General features: G+C 52.6%; 1 protein-coding gene across 1 annotated transcript; it reads right to left on the bottom strand.

The window, feature by feature from the left end:
- Positions 1-946: 946 nt before the first annotated feature.
- PYGB (glycogen phosphorylase B) lies at positions 947-19281 on the bottom strand. The gene is made up of 20 exons (XM_026104200.2): positions 18868-19281; positions 16789-16890; positions 14824-14902; positions 13549-13652; positions 11944-12075; positions 9373-9484; positions 8309-8391; positions 7675-7818; positions 7220-7312; positions 6950-7096; positions 6656-6819; positions 6162-6276; positions 5318-5419; positions 5040-5187; positions 4696-4754; positions 4210-4351; positions 3646-3853; positions 3060-3194; positions 2794-2860; positions 947-2537 (listed from the first exon to the last, which is right to left on the bottom strand). The coding sequence occupies exons 1-20, from the start codon at positions 19108-19110 to the stop codon at positions 2385-2387; spliced, it is 2532 nt and encodes an 843-aa protein (XP_025959985.2). The 5' UTR covers positions 19111-19281; the 3' UTR covers positions 947-2384.
- Between the last annotated feature and the right edge of the window lie 71 nt (positions 19282-19352).

The raw sequence follows: 19352 nt of genomic DNA, 5'->3' as shown, positions 1-19352 counted from the left end.
TCTATACAGGCAATACCAGGTGCTGTAGGCTTAGCTGCTAGTGCACAGAAGTGGATTGTACTGCCTGAAGGGGCTGTTCACTAATGCAGGGGTGTACAATGTAGTAGAAGCTGCTCAGCTTGCATCCAAGTTATAGCTGTAGGCTCATACTAGTTGCAAAGCAGACAGTAGCTTGTTCTTGTACTGAGATTCTTCTGCCATAGTGTGGTTATCCCTGAAGTTTCTGACCTATGATACTTATAAGCTAACTGTGCCACTTAAATTATGTTTGATGCACTGATATTTATTGCACTCACGGAACAGAAACACTTATTTGGCTCTGGGGCGTAACCTGCATGTTCCAGCTGATGCTGCTTCCAGCTCCTGGCCTGGAGAGAAGCACAGCCTGAGGCAGAGGCTGGCTGCCTTCCTCCCGCAGGACAGAGCTGAGGGGCTAGTGTGTGAACTGCTGGTGTTCGTGATCCCAACACGTCCATTCCAGTTACTCGGCCAGTGATATGCTTGGAAAATTAAACTGAAATGTTTATCTTAAAAGTGGTGTAGTTTTATTAAAAGCATTGACTGCTGCTTATTATGGCTTCACCTGTTTTGCCTGAGGTTTTTTGGGGGCCTTCCCCCCCCCCCCCCCCCCCTTAGGAAGAGGAGCTGCATGTAGGGTTTTGAGCATGGGAGGCCCTATGTCCTTGGCAGGGCAAAGCTGACCCCATAAGCACAGCACAGCTGCCACAGCACAGCTGCCAGGACCCAATGCACATGGGCAGGACTGGTCTCTCTGCCATGGAGGGGCTGCCCCCATGCTGGTGTCAGCACAGTGCCAGCTGCATGGGACTGTGCCCCCCCATGAAGCTAGAGCAGGAAAAGCCCAGCACAGTGTTGGGTGTTGCAGCTACACCTGAACCCACAGGCGCAAGGTAGGCAGAAGTCAGCCCAGTTGAAACCAAAGCAATGCATGTTGTAGTTGTTTTAATGAGTTGCTGTCACACAGGGGCGTACTGGTGCACTACACAGCACTATGGGTGTTAAATGCTGGCCCTAGCACGAGGCCAACACAAGTAATGGCATGACCCAGCCATGGAGGGACACGACATGCAGTCACTGCACTGAGGCACCCAGCTCTGCCTGGATGACGGTCTCACAGGGTCAACTACACAAGGGGATAGTGTGTGACTAGCAGAAGCAACCAACCCACTGCATGCATCTATGGATGCTAAAATAAACAAAAAAACCCAGGGTGGTTTGTCCCCTGGGCTTTTAATTAATTTTTTTAAAAAAATTAAGTAGGTGTGGGAGGAAGAAATGGGCCAGGTTCCTTCTGAAGGGACTGTGCTGGCTAGAGGAACAATGCCTGTGACAACTAGGCCGTGACTTTATTGGGCTCCTGGCATGCAGCTGTGCCAGTGCATGAGCTAGTTTCCATTATGCTGATGCACCTAAATGCTAAAACACCCTCTGGAGCAGCCTGGCTTGTTTCATTCAAGTATTGACTGCTTTGCATGACTGCTGCATTCACCACACTGGTGTGTGGGCCTAGGTGGCCACAGAGAGCAAGCATAAGAGCTGCTTGTGCCTTGCTTGGCTTAAAAAGGAAGTGCTCCGTATCCCCCCCTTCCCATCCCTTCTGACACCATTGAGGTGGTATTGGACAACTGCAAGCAGTAGGGTGAGGGTGTGTGTGTGTGTGTGTGTGTGCGTGTGTGTTGGAGGGGGAGGGAACAGAGCGCAGTCAGGGTTCCTCTCAGCTGCCTGGATGAGTTTAGCCCCACCATCTCCTACTACAATGAGCGCTGCAGTGAGGAAGTCACTGATCCCAGGCCTGTGCTCCCTCTGCTTTGGACAGCAGCTTTTGCAATGGGCTCCCACACTGCAGCTGGCTGCTCAGAGAACCCCACTTGCACTAGGTGTTAATGGAGAAGGGGAGCCACCATTGTGTCTGTCTCTGTCTCCCCCCCATCCCCCCCCAAGCCTTGGGGCTAGCACCCTGTGCTCAGAGGCAGATACAAGACACAGTCCCCCTTGCCTAAATCTGCTTGCGGGGCAGGGTCAAAGAGCCCAGGCTGCATGTAGGGGGCAAGGGGAGGACTTAGCTGGAGATCCCTTGTCAAGCATGGAGCACAGCTGCAGGAAGACTTGGAGTGGTCAGCTCACTAAAAGCGATATGCAGCACATGCAGGCTGGCTATATGGGTTTAAATACAAGGTCCTTTCTCCTACTGCCCTGCTCCCATTCCTCACAGCCAGGGCCCCTCCTGAGAAAGCTGTCCTATTTCCACCCCCCCACCCCCCCCAAAGGCCTTATGTCTGCAGAGCCAAGTCTATGGCAGTGAAACACCAGTGAGGCCTCCCAGGCTGGGAGCCCTTCCCTCCATCCTTCCCTCTGCAAAGCCATCACTCCCGGGGCAGGTTGGGTGGGGGCATTTGGGTGGCAGATGGCTCCACGCCCCAGATCTCGCGGGCGTACTCTGTGATGGTCCTGTCACTGGAGAACTTGCCCGAGCACGCGATATTTCTGATGACTTTCTTAGTCCACTCCCGGGGATCCTAGGAAGAGGAGAGGGAATGTCAGCAATCAGTCCTGCCCCCAGCTCTGCCCGGGCTCTCAGCCTTGCAGGGCACTAGCCCTGCACATTTGGCTGTTTTAAATGCGGGGGCACAGGGGTACCAAAGAGTCAAAAAAAACCCTGCCTTGCTGTGCCCCATGCCCAGCTGCTGCTGCAGTGTCTGCAAGGCGGGCTCCACCAGAGCAAGCTCAGCCCAGCTCCTCCCCAGCCCAGGACTCCACACCTGGAGCTCTTACCATGAACAGCTGGTCCACTTGGCCTTGGCATTTAATGTAGGCTTCGTAGTCAGCAAACACCTTAAACCTGAAACCCAACAGACAGAGTAAGGCTGTGTGTTTGCCTGCTGTAGGATGCCAGGCTGCCAGGACAGGGCAGCACAGACATCTTCCCACGGACCGGCAGGGCCTAGGCTGTGCGCAGGTGGGCCCCAGGCCAATAGGGAAGGTGGCTGGGGCAGGCTGAGAGCAGCCCCCCCCCAGGGTGGCTGCTTGCCAGGACTTACCTGTCGTGGTACATGAGCATGTTGACAACGTCCCTGAAGCAACCAGGGTCTCGAGGGGAGAAGAAGCCGCTGCTGATCTGGTCAATGGCCTGCCGCAGCTCTGGCAGGCGGTTGTAGTACTCCTGCGCATTGTACCTGTGCCCAGAGGAGGCAGAGACAGGATGCAGGGATGTATCCTCTGCCCTGGGGCCCAGCACCCACAGAGAGCAGCGCCTGTGGGCACACGTGTCTCTGCTAGGGCCGGGAGGGCATGAAAGGTTGCCACACAGTCCATGCACGAGGGATCGCATTCCTGAGGGCCTGTGTCCATCAGAGCACTCCGCTAACTGCTCCAAGACCTGTCACAGTGCCAGAAACACTCTGCGCCCAGGTTCATGTCCCACTCATACCCACTGTGCTCTGGCTGAGCCACCTGGACTGGATCCTTGATGGGATGTCCACAAAACAACCCAGCGCAGATCAGTCTCCTGCTTCTCCACACTCCAGGGGAGTTCCTTCCAGAGCCTGCGGCTCACCCTGGCAGAGCTCAGCCCTGCATCCCCATCTGACAGGCCCTGGCACATGTTGCACTCTCCCCAGCACCAACCCGCAGTGATCCAGGGCCTCCACATCCTCCACCCGCATGCCAAAGATGAAGAGGTTTTCTTCGCCTGCCTCCTCGGCCATCTCCACGTTGGCCCCATCCATGGTGCCGATGGTGAGGGCCCCGTTCAGCATGAACTTCATGTTGCCAGTGCCTGAGGCCTCTGTGCCAGCTGTGGAGATCTGCTGGGAGAGATCAGCTGCCGGGATCGCTGCAAGGTGCAGGAGAGGTGGGAGTTAGCCCTCAGCACACCGCAGTTTTCCACAACCTGGGCCCCAGGGGGTCAGCAAAACAGCTCTGGCGGGGCCCCGCTAACTCCTCAGCTTCAGCCCACACAGCTCACAGAGCTAGACACAAACCCAGGCCCGGCTCTGCCACAACTCCATGCAGCTGCCATCCCCTCCGTGTGAAGCTAGGTTCCTGCCCTGTGCAGCATACTACAGCCCTCAGGCCCTTCCTGGGGAGGGCCAGGTGACCCGCAATGACAGCCTCTCAGGCCAGCCAGCTTTTGGGCCCAGCCAGGACATGCTCAGCTCCTGATGTGTGCTTACACGAGACCAGATGTACCTTTCTCAGCCAAGGATACCCGATAGTTCTCCAGGAAGATGACCTTGAGCCTGTCCCCCACGTAGGGATCACTGTTGACGACCTCACCAATGGATGTGATGAGTTTGATGATCATCTTGGCCATGTGGTAGCCAGGGGCCGCCTGAAGAAGAGCAGCCCGGAAAATGTGAAGGCTTTTAGGGAAGGGAGAACATGAGAGGTGCCAGTGCAGGTCCTCACTGCAGGGAGAATCTGGGCCTCACCTCTGCTGTTCATGTGAGTCAGCAAAAAAAACCCTAATGGGAGGAGAAGTCCTGAGCCACAGGGAGGGAACAATGGGGCCTTGTTTGGTCCAATTAGTCCATGAAGGTGTTTCCTGAAGAGCCACCCAGCACAGAACATGCTGGCTAACCCACAGTGAGCCCAGCAAAGCTCCAGGAGTGGGACAGCACCTTCCCCACATCCCCACTGAGCCACGTATGCACCGAGTCTGGGACACATTTTTACCTTTCCTCCAATCATGATAGTCCTGGGTACAAAGGATTTCGATGGGTCACTTCTGATGCCTGAAAGAGCAGAGATTCATGCTACTGAAGTGATGATAAACTGGGCAAAGCTTACTGCTCTCATCGGAGCTGAGAGCTTTTCTTTAGAGCTCTGTGCGACCTTTCAGGTACACTCTCTTCCTCTTGGAGAGAAGCCCCTCACGACAGAACAGAGCCAGGCTCAAGAGCCCTTAGCTGGAGATGTACCCCTCTGCACCACCAGCTGGCATACAGCGTGGCATCACCCTGGCAGTGAGGGATTGGCAGGGAGCGTCCCTTGGCCAAGCAGCCTCAGGCAGGACTTACGGTTGTAGAGGGTGATAGCATGCAGGCAGTTCAGCAGTTGCCGCTTGTACTCATGGATTCGCTTCACCTGAACATCGAACATGGAGGAAGGGTTGATCTTGACCTTGTACTGCTCCTCCAAGTAGGCTGAGAACTTCAGCTTGTTCTCCTGCCAAGGAAACCTGATGAGAAGCAGGCATGGGCTCCTAGGCATTGTACCAGACACAAGTGTTCACTGCTGGGATGCTCCTGGGAACATGGTATCTTTACCTTTCTCCCCACCCCCCAAACCATGTTACCTGTTTGACTTTTGCCACATCCCTGATAAAAGCCTCATTATTGACGAAATTCAGTAGCTTCTTCAGTTGGCTCAGATCCGTGATAAAGCCGTCTCCGATTTTCTAAAGGAACAAACCAAGACAGGAATGTCCCACCTGTAAGTCTTCTCACCCAGTCCACAACTGTGCTTCCCTGACAGAGAGGCCATGATCCCACTGGGAAGTGGATGAAGAGACACTCTGGATAGGAAAAGGAGCACAGCTTCTTTCGGTGAGGCTACTGCTCTGTGTCATCTGGGAGCTCAAAGGTACAGGCAAAAAAGGACACATGCAAAAACCAAAAGAAGTTTCTCTTTCTCAAAGAGCTTTAGAGGGAAGATGTTTGCACATGTACCAGGGCTTCCTGGCAGCTGGAGGACCTGAAGGGCAGAGCTTAAAAATACTTTTAATTGCAGGATGTTATTCAGCCATTGCATGTCTCAGTATGAAGCAAAAGCTGGTCCTCCAGGGCCTGGTTCACAAAGGAGACAAGGCTGGAGTTGGAGTTCTGAGGGAGCCCCCTTTTGTCTGTGAAGTCAGATGCTTTTGTGGACACCCGCTTCCAGAGAATGTGATACTGCCTGACAGGTTGTTTGTAGACACCGTGAGGGGTTGGAAACAGGCCCAAATTTCTGCAATTCTTTGGCCAATTCTTCATCATTGACATTAAAGCTCAGACAGTCTTACACCAACATGTGCAATAGGCCTGCTCCTACCAGTCTGTGCTGACTCACAGCTGCCAGGACTTAGTCTTGGGCTCTGCTCAGACCGATGTGAAGAGGCAAGCAGAAGCAAACAGCAGGAAGTGCCAATGCTTGCAACTCACCTCAGCAATAACTTCGGCTAGTCCTGGGTTGCAGAGCAGGAGCCAGCGCCTCGGTGTGATCCCATTTGTCTTGTTCTGGAACTTCTCTGGCTCCAGCTCGTGGAAATCCTTGAATCTGGAACACCAGGGAGCAGGAGCCACTCTGAACCATGCCTCTCTACAACCCAGGACTTCAGCTGTGCCCAGCTTCCCCTACATGTGCTCCTGGCTCAGGGCAATCTCTGCTGATCTCTCTATACCACCCTGAACTCCCAATGTTGCCTCTCAACTCCCACCCCAGCCATAAGGACTGGGGTTTCACAAACTCTAAAAGGAGAGGAGTTAGACCTTGCATGCACTCAAATGAGTCAGTGTCCCCAGCCTGTCATGCACAGCAAGACAACCAAAGCAGACCTTGATACCTAATCACCCTGGCCAGACCCCTAGACTAGCAGGCAAAGCTCACTGAGTGCAGAGGAGAGGTTTGTGCACGCCTTGAGCATCCCCCGACTCACACTGAATTCTTTACAATGTCAGAGTGGATACAAGCCACGCCGTTGACAGCATGGGAGCCGATCACACAGAGGTGCGCCATGTTGATGCGCTTGCAGTCCCCTTCCTCGATCACTGACATCCTTCTGAGACGGTCAATGTCACCCGGATAGAGAGCTGCCACATGCTGCCGGGATGCAGAAAGAGAGAAAGGGACATTAGTGACCCAGATGCAGGGCCTGGGAACATTCCTGTCCCAAGGACAGCTACAGCAGCCCCCTGACTCCCCACACACTGTGACCAGTCCAGGCCCTTACGTCCAGATGCCTTTGGTTGAGAGCATAAATGATCTGTAGGTGACGTGGCAGCAGCTTTTCGAACATGGAGACTGGCCAGCGCTCCAGGGCTTCAGGCAGCACGGTGTGGTTGGTGTACGCACAGGTCCGTTTTGTGATTTCCCAGGCCTGCGTACAGAGAGCAGATTAACATGTGCGCCCAGCTCAGGAGGGGAAAGGAAACCCTGTGTGAGTACAGGGTGGCAGCTCTTACTCCGGAAGGTCTGGGGTGCATCTCACAATTCTGCTTACCTTGTCCCAATCCACTTTCTCCACGTCCACCAGGATCCGCATGAGCTCTGGGATGGCCAGGGCTGGGTGGGTGTCGTTTAACTGAATAGCTACCTGCAACACAGACATGCCAAGTTTAGATCTGGCAGTAACGAGACTCTGACAGTGTCCTAGCGCAGCATCCCTACTCCCACAGGGTGGGAGTCAGCCCCACGTCTGTTCTCATGGCTCACAAACTCACCATCTATCCTAGCAACAGAAAGAGCTCTCAGGAATGGAGCTATTCAACCTTTACCAGTTTTGCTACAAATTGCAAATTTTCCCCTGGGAAGAGGGACCCAGAGATCACCTGTTTTCCAACCCAAATTACCAGGATCTTTGTATACCTGATGCTGCCTGGCCCTGAGCATCCTGTTCTTCCTAATGATAGGCAGGTCTGGCCCAAGTCCCCAGCCTGTCTTGGCCCACAAACTCACCTTATCCGGGAAGGTTTCAAAGCATGTTCTTACAGGATCTCGGCAACCAAATTTGGAAGACTTGAAGCGGCGGATGATGTCCTGGAGGGTAGCAGCCACCACGAAGTACTCCTGTTTCAGCCGCAGCTCCTTGCCTTCGAAGAACTGCATGTGGAGGATGTACAGCCATCAGTGCTGCAGCTGCCATCCCCAGTTGGCAGCCAACCTCCTGCCCACTCTGATAGGCTTCCCACTAAGCCTTACATGTTCAGTGCCTCATCAGGGCTACTGTGTATGTTCCTCGTGCTGCATCTCATGGGGGCAGCAGCTGTAGGGACTGGATGAGGGGCAGGGGCTTGAAATCCCAAACATGGGCCAGGAGCAGCACAGCTCCAGGAGATGACACTGCTCATCCAAGATGTAGCTGTCTGGTCTCAGGTGCCTCCAGACGGCAAGAGAACCCACCACATTGCTGCAACTCACACAGACCAAGCACAGCTACCTCCCTTTCTGCAAGACCCCTTGCAGGATTTTTGGACCAAGGCTTTTGGACTCCCCTCAGTAGTCAGTGTGGTGTCCAGGCACACTAGCAATAAAATGACAGTGAAGAAGATCCCAAGCAGCAGGGAAGAGAGGCAAGAAAGCAGTCACTCACGTTGTCATTTGGGTACAGGACTCTGGAGATGTTTTCTGCCAGGTTTCTGTCCAACACCGCCTGGATGTAGTCACCCACATTGACTGCAGCATGGGAGAAGTACACACAGGACTGCAACAGCTATAGACATTCAGGCAGGTACCAGACACTGTATGCTTTTCCCTCTTGTACAGTTCCTGAGCCAAGGGCCCTCACATCCTCCTAGCCATGACTGCAGAGATTTTTAGCAGGAACATTAAAGCTAGTATTAATGAAGTATGAATGGGAATGTACATGTGATAGGGCAAAGAAGCAAAAAGACTAGAATCACTGTCAGTTCCTGAAGAGTACATAAGGCCCACCCAAAACTCAGCTCACAGTCATCAGTGAGGAACTGAGGAGGCATTATGAGGATTTGAAAGCCAGCATCCCTTGTCCTAAGTGTCCCAAACAAGTTCTCTTGGTAGGGCTGCTTCAACACACATATCTTGGTGCTTGCAAGTATAAAACAATGACTCAAATCAGTTTTTTCTAAAACCTTCCCCTTCAGTAATGGCTAGCATTGAGCTTTATGTTAGTTGCCCTGCACCTGCTCTTCATTACTACAGTTAGAGCCTGAGAAATGCTCTGCAGTCCACAGAGTGGCTCACACATGGACTCAAAGGAAACCAGCAGTGAGAGAGAGCAAGGTGAGCTGTGCTGCCATCTTCCTTCAGCACCAAGGGACGATGCTATATGGAAAAAACCCTCTATGGCAATTGTGGGTTTGCAGCTCACTTGGTTATATGGAGAACACACTGGCAGGTGGTCTGGCACTTAGGGAAGGCACAGGGCAGGTTTCAAGGGTGAGGAAGGCATGATAGGGATGGAAAGAGGGCAGAGGGGTGTCCTGGTGCATGGGGGCTTTGGAGGTGGTGTGATCCATGGATGCACGCACAGTGCTGTGTTTTGGCGGTATCCAGGTGTTATGGAAGAAGCAGGCCAGATGGGAAGTGCTGTGCTAGGTGCTGTGCACACAGAAGCAACCATGCCACAGCCCAGAAGTCCACTGGCCAGAAGAGAGGCAGCAGAGAGATAGCACTTACACTCCTGGAGGTTGAAGTCATTAGGTGCTTTCGCAGACCACAGCCTCATGGTGTTCACAGTGTTGTTCTTGTATCCTGGCACCGGTGTGTCATAAGGCATAGCAAGGACAACCTGCAAAAAGACAATATTGTCCTCTGATAAGCAATGTGGTGGCCTCATAGTCAGAGAAGGTAGGAAAGCAACTCAAAGCATGGAGGAAGCCAGAGAACAGGCAATTCCTGGCTGCAGTAAAGATCCCATCTGCACTAAAACACACCGGCTGAGGTTCACGGACTGCTTGCTATCATGGGCACTTCTAGCATCTGCTGGCAAAGGGTTAATAGAAGGACCAGAGCTGTTTGGAGCTTTACTGACAAACAGGAGTTAAGAGCCCATCAACAAAGCATAGCAGAGTTGGAGGCAAGCTGACCTCCCTATACCAATTGGACTACCTCTTAATTATTCATCAGAGAATTGCAAACATCCTTAATTGGCCATTGCGATTCTGTCTATACTGGGGTAGGGCCAAAGTCACAGGACAGCTGTAACCTTTGTGTTTCCATCCAGGATAGACCCTGCAGGTTGAATCCTACCCATTAGCCCTCTGCAGCCTCTCAGAACTAAACCCTACTGCCCCAGCACCACTCCCAGAGCGATTCACCCAAGAACTCCATTAAACATGTGATGAACCTGACTGAGTAAATCCACCAAGACCTCCAGCATGGTCTGAACTGAACACGAGTGCAAAACCACTGGTGCAGTCTGTAGCTGATGCTTAATCCCTGACTGACATGGATGGCTTACTGCTACTGAGAATAACAGCTGGATGCCCAGCTCTGATTGTATTAGCCAGGCAAGGCAAGGGTGTGCTTCCAAGCTTGCATGCTCCAGTTTGCTCCTGTGTCAATATTCACTTGCCTCCAAACCTGCTGGGCAGCAAGGCAAGCTGCCCTGACCTCAGCCCAGAAGAAAGGGGCTGAGGGCTTATGCACACAAAGTCTGAGCTGACACAGGCAACAGGAGCTAGCTCCTCCTGAACAAGTCAGTATGTATTGCCATGACTGCCATGCAGCCACAGGCTTTCCCCAGGTAATGACATGAGAGGCATCAGAGAACAGAGGGACTTGTGCTTATGGGGCAGAGAAAATCTGGGCAGACCAGCACATCAGCCCCAAACAGCCTTTTTGTGCTGGCATCAACACCTCCCCACAGGGGAAAATCAGCAAGAGCTCAGGCTCTGAAAGCTAATATTACCAGCTCTGAACGTGGAAGGAATGCAAGCCCGCCCCATCTGAGCCACAGGCCTGGGGCACATATCACATAAACAGAACGATGCTATATTTGGACATTGTTTCTTTGGCTTTTTTTGAGCCCTTCCAGCTTGTTTCCGACAACGGCACTGGCTGAAAACTCCCTTTCTTGTAGGAAGCAGTGTTTTTCAGTGCACAGCTTGGAATCCCTGAAGCCTGGGAGGCAAAGGCACTCATTCCCCATGTGGATGGCTGTTTCTCCAGAGGCCTCTGGCACAGTGCCCCGTGCCATTTACAGGGCTGTGGTGTTGAACCCCACTAACGTGCCGGTACTATGCATGTCCTGAGACTGGTCTAGGTCACCAAGCTGCCCTTGACAAGCAGGGTCCCTGGAAATAGATCTGGTTTCTTTCTCTTCTGAACAGGCCCAGGTGGCTCTGTAACTGGGCTCAGCTCTTGGGAGAGCTGTTGGCACTGAAAAGACTGGCTTGGCTTTATGACTGTGCATTCCTCAGATGGACAAAACTGGCTCAGCAGGCTGAGAGACCCTTGGTCAACGTGGGAACAAGGCTGGGCCATGTCCCTAAATCTCAGGGAAATCCATAAAGTCCTTCCTTCCCCTATGCAGTGGTTAGAGAGGAGAGGACAACACATCTTCAGTCCTCTTAGCAAATCTGTGCCTATTTAAAGCTTGCCTTCCTCAGCTGTAAGACTGGAATACATTTATTATGCAGTGAAGTGTTTGCTCTCCACACTGGCACAAAACAAGGCCTCCAGACAGACTGGAAACTAGAACCTATGTTGCGATCGTCCCCTGTCAGCACTCCACCAATCAGGCTGCTCTAGGAAAGAGAGGAACTTGCTCCAGTGACAGGAGTTAAGCACCCAACAGTTTGCTCCACGGCTAGCCCAAGATATGAATCTCTACCCACAGCAGCAGCAGCAGAGCGACCTGCAAAATTACCGGGTTTGAGCAAGGGGTAGCCAGGAGCAGTGTGGAAGGTGCCTAACGCAGCTGCCAGGGATACAGTTCTCTGCCAGTGTAAATCAGGTTTTAATTCCACCCAAGGATGTGGGATTGCACCCTGGAAATTGGTAGAGAATCAGGCTCTGACTGATCTGAAGTCACAGCTGTGACTAAATATTTCCTTCTTTTTCCTCAGATTCTGCTGCAGCTATAGTCGACAAACATGAAATCACAAATGGAGCAGAGTTAGTCTCGCCAAACTGGGAGAAAAGCAGAGTTTGACGCCAATTAGCATGGGGGGAGACTCTCCCTCTCCACACTATCCTGTCCTGTCCTGTCCTCCCCAAGCCCAACACTAAGTGTGGTCTTTGTACCTGAGTATTGATCCACTTCACACCGTCAGGGGTGTGATCCACTCGGCCGTAGAAGTGCACAGGGAGCATGTATTCTGGGCGAGCTTTCTCCCAGGGATTGCCATAGCGCAACCAGTCATCAGCCTCCTCCACCTGAAAGAGGCAAGCATGGTTCAAGTGAAGGCTTATATCTCCAAGTGAAGGCCTTTCTAAAGAGAGTCCCAGCTTAAAAGCAAAGCCTTAGTAAGTTGACTTTGGAAATGAAGATGCACAGGCCTCTAGAAGACAGCTGGGCTTTCTGAAACATGGATGACTATACAAATCAGCCTCTTACATTGGCTTTGCAGAGCTGCACTGGTTTAAACTATCCCCACGAACTGCATGGACGCCTACACTCAGTGTGTCTCAAGGGCTTTGCATCCAGTTTGATGGTGACAGCGAGATATGTGGGATGTGGTTCCCTGGAAGCCCAGCAGTGCTGTTCCTGGCCACAAACCATCCCCTGCAATCGAGGTCTTGCTAACTGCTCTGTCCTCTGCCAGGGAGGATTTATCCTCTCTGTCTATAACAGCACTAAGAGGAGCAAAAATGGAATTCAGCAGTGCAATCAAGGCTGATATGCATCAGAAACTAGAGGGGCTGAGGCACTCGAAAAGAATGCTCTGCATCCACAGGCGTTTTTCTGACAGAAATGAGGCAGACCTGAGATATAACCCAGCATTACCACCCATGTTCTTTTTAAAGTAACATCAAGCCAACTGCAGTGGCTGCTTTCCCCCTCTGTTTTCACTGTTTATAGAGCCCAGCATTGCAGCTTCTTTGTGGGGAAGGAAGAAAAAACAAACCAGAAACCCCCCACCTGCACTGATTTATGCAGTGCTATTTTAAGGGGAAAAAGAGTCTTTTATGTACATAAGCAACACAGGTCTCCTAAGGGAAACTATTTCCAGACATACACTATGGATAGCTGTCATTTGGGGCAGCTATTTATCCTAATTTCACTTACCAAACACTATGACTGTGCTACAGCACAGTCCCTGTTTAAGCCCCTGCTGCTAGTCTCCTGGGGAATATACAGGAGCAGCAGCACCCCAGGCACTTTCATTTATCCCATCACGTTTCCATTCATCCTCAGTCCAGACACCTTCAATAGCTGTTCAGCCATGTTGCCATCGTTACCCTGACTCCTTGCACACTCACACCCAGGTCAGATGAGACTCTCAAGTTGTTGCATCCATGCTGTGGAGTCTTGGGCAGGGGGATTTGGGTTCCGGCTGTGCCACGCAGGCATAGCTCACACACCACTTTGCTGGGGTGGTCAGCTGTGTGTGGGCCAGGGGCTGCGTGTGCCCCTGGGTGTGGGCCTGCTGCACAAGTGCCCCAGAAGCCCTCAGCATTTCCGTTCGCTGAGGCAGTTAGAGCCCTGGGGTCAGCACAGGAGGTAAGAAGTAACAAACAGCCTGTTTGGCACTGCAGGTGATGGGCTAAAACGACCAGTTTATAAACAGCCCAAGTCACCACAGTGCTGCCAAGCCAGTTTTTGTGGCCAGGCCTTGTCCACAGGCAGAGGTGACCATCACAGCACGGAATGGAAAGAGAAGGGGTGACTCTGGTTTGCCAGCATACCTGCCAGCCATTGACAATCTTCTGATTGAAGATACCAAATTCATAGCGGATGCCGTAACCGTACGCTGCCAGCCCCAATGTTGCCATGGAGTCCAGGAAGCAAGCTGGAAGAGCAGAGCATGATCACAATGTGAGAAACCTCATGCCCAGCTCACTGCACCTCTACAGCATGCTGTGCATAGGGGTGAGGAGCCACCATAACCGATGCTGCTGAAAACTTTTATTACTCAGAGGAAATCTGTGTGCAGGAAGGGTCGGCCTGCAGTATGGCCCCAGTGCATGTCATTCTGAGCTGCCATGAACACCTCGAAGTTTTCAGTGACAAGGATGGGACTCCTGCAGGCAGTTGCAGGGGGGGGATTAGCACCAGGCCGACACCAGGGGAGTTTTTGGGGGGAGGGGGGTGACACAAAGAGCACCCACAGCCCTGGGTGATGAAGGTGCAGGTGTGACAGCCTTCCCTGTGCAAGCAGTTGTGGACAGCAGGGCCTGCACGTAGTGGAGACCAGAACAGCTGCAGGGTTATCAACAACTCAAGCCAAGCATGACTGAAATGGATGCAAAAGCAGCCTTGCTGCAGTGAGAGTTCTTCAAAATTTATCTGAGAAACCCACACCTTGATCTAAGTCTGCACGTCAGATAAAGCAGGGCTTCTGAACCTGACTGACTGTACCACCACTTTAGTATTATCTCTTTCAAAGCAAGTCTTTCCAACCATCATTCTAGGGCAGTTCTAGTAAATGGCATTTCCACTGTGTCAGAGAGGCCTTGCTCCCTTGTTTTCCTTGTTCCACCTATGTGGCAAATGAAAATAGCAGCCAACATCTTGTCTACATGAGAGCTGTTTGGGTACCTCAGGGAAGTGAGAGATTTTACAGAGAGGTGGGGACAGAGGCTTCAGAGAGCCTTTTTCAGCCACATCCCAGCTTGCCATGCTTCAGTTAGGCATGGATGCACCTCCTGGATGCTCTCATTTAGCCTTTAGAGAGGGGGGATAATTTCTGGCTAGCTGGGAGCATGCAGAAGACACCACGCTGTAGGGCTGTGAGGCGGACATTGGCTGAGATGGGTGTGGGTTACTGCCTACACGTTGTCCTGCTACGGCAGGCAGTCCCTGGTGCAGGGAGTGAGTCATGGAGCAGAGGGTGGTCAGGGGGTTGGAATGAACAAGCGACACGCTCACAGGGAGGGCATAACTACAGAGCCTTCCTGCCAGGCCGCCCTTGGTCCTTGTGCAGTTGGCCTGAGGACAGGGCTCCCCTCTCCCCGTATTACCTGCCAAGCGGCCCAGGCCTCCGTTTCCCAGCCCAGCATCTTCTTCTATTTCCTCCAGTTCCTCCAAGTCCAAACCCAGCTATTTGGGAAATAACCACAGCAGAACACACTGTCAGTATCTCACCCCTCCCATGCTATGAGGCTGCTCTCTGAGGAGGGCAAACCCAAATCCCAAAACAACCCATCCCACATAAAATAAAAACACACGTGGGCCTCTCTCTGCCCCCACTCCTCCACATCTTACCAGTTTCCCATCACTGGGCAGCCTAATTACTTGGAAAATGAGTTAGCTCATCATCAAACGTCACCTTCTCTCGAACTGGGAGGTTTCCTTAGAGACATCAAACAAAACACTTGTCTTCTGGCAGTCCTTCAAGCTGTGAGGCCCATCCACTGAACTTGGATTGGAAAAAGGATGGCAAATGGCCAGTCAGCACAAAAGGGATTGCAGAATCCTGCCTGCTTCTGTGCACCACTCTTCTCTTTACATCCACCTAGCCTTGAGGAACGTTACAGCCATGTTTGCAGCTTCTTCTTGCAGCTATCGCTGTTACACTCTATGTCTTCCCACACTGCAACCACTCTGCAGCAGAGTTCCTTGACTGGAATTCATGGATCAATGTGGTTATCTCATCTCCTGTATCTCTAGGGCAACCTGTACCCCAACCCAACTGCTGGCAGCCTCTTTGGAGGCTGCATCCACTTCGAGGCTGCGTGCCAGCAGCAAGTTCTCAGGAGTCAAGGGATGCTACCTCTTAGAGGATAGCAGTTTCTCACCTTGGCATGAGGGTGAACAATGGGGAGTTGGGCAGATGCCACAGTTGCTCCCCAAACCTCTCTCCCAGTGCTGCAGCTGTGTTCAACCATGGGCCAGGAAAGCCTCATACAGAGTGACAGGGATTGCTAAAGTCGAGGCGAATTCTCTCAGTCACTAGGTCATACTGGATGTAAGACCTCCCATCTGAGCTGGCCACTGGCCATCATGAGCTCCACGTGTCAGAGACTATAGTGAGGGAAGCCTTCATTGACAGCTCTGGCCAAATCAGCACATTGAAAATGCCTCATGAGGGGACTTGAAGATCCTCCCTGAATGAAACCAGTGTCTGCTCTGAGGCGTGATACCTCAGAGAGAGAAGTGTTGGGTCCTCCCTTGGAAAACCCTTTGTATACCTTGGCAAGGGAAGTACCAGCCAAGACACTTCATCGGCAATCGCAGCATGTCATTTTGAGAAATGGTGACACAGCCCAACTTCGCTAGAAAGCGTAATGTGGATCAAGACGGGAGGTGGGGGGCAAAGATTTTGGGTAAGAAAGCCCCAACGTAGTCTGTCACAAAGATTGCTGTCCTGCTGCAGAGATGGCTGCAAGCCTAAGTAAACATGGCCTTGCATTTCCGATTGACTTGGTGCTACTCAACAGTGGCTGCAGCTTTTCCAGTTTGAACTCACCCAATGACATTTTAATTTAAGGAAACAATTTTCCCCTTTCTTCCTTCCTAGTGATATATTTTTATCTGCCAGTGCTGCTGCAGTGCCCTGTGTACCTACGTGCATGAATTGTAGTTTGGTGTCTTTGTGCTCCAGTTTTCCTTTCTTGCTCAGCCTCCCTCATCAGACTACATCTTCAGAGATGAGCCGTCATCTCTCCTCATAGTGATGGAAAGCTGTCTGCACCTTGGGATTCCCCTAGTCTTGTTGGACATTAGGAATTGCTTTCCGGATGTGGAACCCAGCCACTATAGGAAAACTGTGGCTTGAGAAAACTATACTCCAACTTTCGAGGCACCCTGAGGTTCCCCCATGCTCTCTTTTGGGAGATGAAAAACACTGACAGAGAGCCAAGTTTTGTTTTGTTTAGTCAGAATAAAACATTGTTAGGAGGAAGCCCTGAGAAATAAAGACACCCAGCCCTTCACATGGAAAAGTCTGCCTAAATCTTCAGGAGGGGCCCAGGATAAGACTTCACCTGGTAAATGGCTTCGTCACAAGCGTTTTGCAAGCCCAGGTTCACCATTGTGTTCTGCAGGGTGCGTCCCATGTAGAACTCCAGGGACAGGTAATAAATACGCTGGGGAGGCAAAGCAAAACAGCAGCAAATTACACACCATTCATTTCATTCACTCGTAGGAGGTCTGCTCATCGCTTGCTGCACCAAATAGTGTCACTAAAGTCACTTCAAATTAAAAAATAAATAAAAGCAGACTTAAGAGCTTTCCTGAATAGGGATGTCTTCCTAAACGGGCCCTTAGCGCCTGTTCCTGAACAACACGCACCACAGCTTGTTTGTCGGTAGGATGGTTGCATGGGATGCTGGCCAGCTCTTTGCTGCACATCTCCCTGCCAACAGCCTTCTATAGGAAAATCTTGTTGCCTGTTAAGTGTTTCCCTAATTAACTTAGGGCAAGAATTATCTAGGATGCCAAACGGCACATTTAAACATGGTCAAGCTGCTGGGGTGCTTGGTTGAAGTGATGCTTACACTGGGCTTTTAATATTTTCTCCCATGCAGCTCAAGCTGATCCCGAGCCAGCTGAAAGCGAGACAGAGCCTCCCGCCCCTTGCATACTTGGCCAGGCTTCAGGCCAGGCCTCTTCCTGCTAATGATTTTCCAACACTCCTATCACACTTCTTGAGCTGTTTGAAGATAAATGAGTCAGGTCACCCATGGCAGAACTGCAGGAGGAGGCAAGGGAAGGGAGAATGCAGGGCTGGGCATTTCGGCATTCCAGCTTAACATTTCCCAGGCCATTTTCAGCACCGAGGGCTGAGAGTTTTCTCTTCTGGCTGGATGTGGGCAAAGGCCTCTGTCTCTCTGCTGAGGAGCTCCGAGGGAGGCACTCTGCAGAAGGAGATACTCAAGTCTGGGGATAGCAACTAGGGTCTGATACAACTGACAATGCTTTTAGCAACCAAGGGGGGTTGGAGAGGCACAAGGGTGGCACTTAATGATTTTAGGCAATCTCAGAGTTAGTCAGCAACAAATAGGATGTCTTGGAGGCTGGCAACTTTAGACACGGATGCTTCAAACCCACCTAAGCCCATTAGTGGCTGGAGCCCTAAGGCAATATGGGATCAGATTTCCTTGTATTCTCCTCTCAGCGAGCCTCACACACACACCTCACTTTGTTGGACAAATAAACTGTCCCAGAGGTGGCGGAGTTCCCAGCACAACCAAGCAGAGAGACCGGTCTGTGGTGGCCTTCCAAGTTTCAGAGGAGCTAAGCCTGTGTCACGAATGCTAATGAAAGCTTGTTTGTAGGACATATATCAGGGAAGCAAGAAATACAAAACTTTTGCCCTTGCTCAGATTTTTCCATTGCTATATATACTTTCATCAGTGTGATTTTCAACAGAGCCACAGTCTGGCTTTAAATCCTTCTTCCATTTGAATCTCTTTCCTCTGTAGTAGGGATGCCCATCCTAGTTTTGGGACATGCTAGGCAGAAAGATTACCCCACTGCACAAATTAAAGGGTCTGTCTGCTCTCACTCATTCCTCGGGACTCAGTGGAAAGACTGAAAGCATCATGCGGCTGTGTAAATGCCCCCTGCTCACAGCAGTCTCCCGTGGGGGCACGTTCCTGGTGAAAATCTCAGTGCGGGGGAAATCAAAGCAAATCCAGCCCAAGCCTTCCCCAGAGCTGCACAATACCTTCGGTTAGCGCAGCAACACCGATGAGGGCGTTTTTAACGTACAGGAGGATAAAAGGGAGAGCCCCACACGCACAGGCATAGCCCCCGGTGCATGCCTGTTATAATGGCACGAGCGTGCTTCAGTTAAACGCGGTTTGGTTTCTGCGTCAAGGCAGTATATTCGTATCGCCAGGAGAAGAGCTGCCTGCGTGCTGCAAAGCTGCCCCCCTTCTCTAGCACGCACCTGCCGCCCGGATCGCGCCGGTGAGGGTCCGCTGGGGTCTTAATTCAGAAGGATTGGCAAAAGCTCGGCCGTGCGGCGATGGGGCACGGCGATGCCCAGGGAGACACGGCCGGTGCGATGCCCGAGGGAGGACACGGCCGGGGCAACGCCCGGGCGGGGGACCGCTCACCTTGGGGTCCTTCTCGTAGTAGTGCTGCTGGGTGCGGATCCAGCGCCCCACCAGGTGGTCGCGCACCGCGTGAGCCAGGGCGAAGTAGTAATCGCGGGGGGTGGCCACGTTGCGATCCTTGACCAGGGTGAAGTGGAGGTGGCGGTTGAAGCTCTTGCGCACCTCGGCCACGTCGCCCAGCCCCGCCAGGCCCCGCACGCTGATCTGCTTCCGCCGCTCGCCGTCGCTCCGCGGCGCCGCCATGGCCGAATCGGTCCCGGCCCCGCCGTCCACCCGGCTCCGCCGCAGCCGGCGCCGGCACCGGCCCCGCGGCGCCTGCGCGCTGAGGCGCCGCCGCGCCGGGCGGCCGCTGTGAGGGAGCGGCGCCCCCGCGCCGTGCCGCGCCCGTAGCGGAAGCCTGGAGGAGGGGGGAGTGGGCTGGGTCGGTGCGGGGAGACCGGGACGCTGCTAGGGGGACCAGGAGGGGGGCGGCGTGGCGGGGCTGG

This window comes from Dromaius novaehollandiae, chromosome 3 (genome assembly GCF_036370855.1).
Source record: "Dromaius novaehollandiae isolate bDroNov1 chromosome 3, bDroNov1.hap1, whole genome shotgun sequence".
Lineage (NCBI taxonomy): Eukaryota > Metazoa > Chordata > Aves > Casuariiformes > Dromaiidae > Dromaius > Dromaius novaehollandiae.
Note: the sequence above shows the minus strand (reverse complement) of the source record. Positions and strands in the feature narration are given on the sequence as shown.

Bases quoted from the DNA above. Each gene is read 5' to 3' on its own strand.
- PYGB (XM_026104200.2), bottom strand. From the start codon at position 19,110: ATGGCGGCGCCGCGGAGCGACGGCGAGCGGCGGAAGCAGATCAGCGTG. The intron at 5,420-6,161 runs GTGAGTTGCAAG...TTGTTCCTTTAG, and splicing joins TAGCCGAAGTTATTGCTGAG to AAAATCGGAGACGGCTTTAT. The intron at 4,352-4,695 runs GTAAAAATGTGT...GCTCTTCTTCAG, and splicing joins CTATCATGATTGGAGGAAAG to GCGGCCCCTGGCTACCACAT.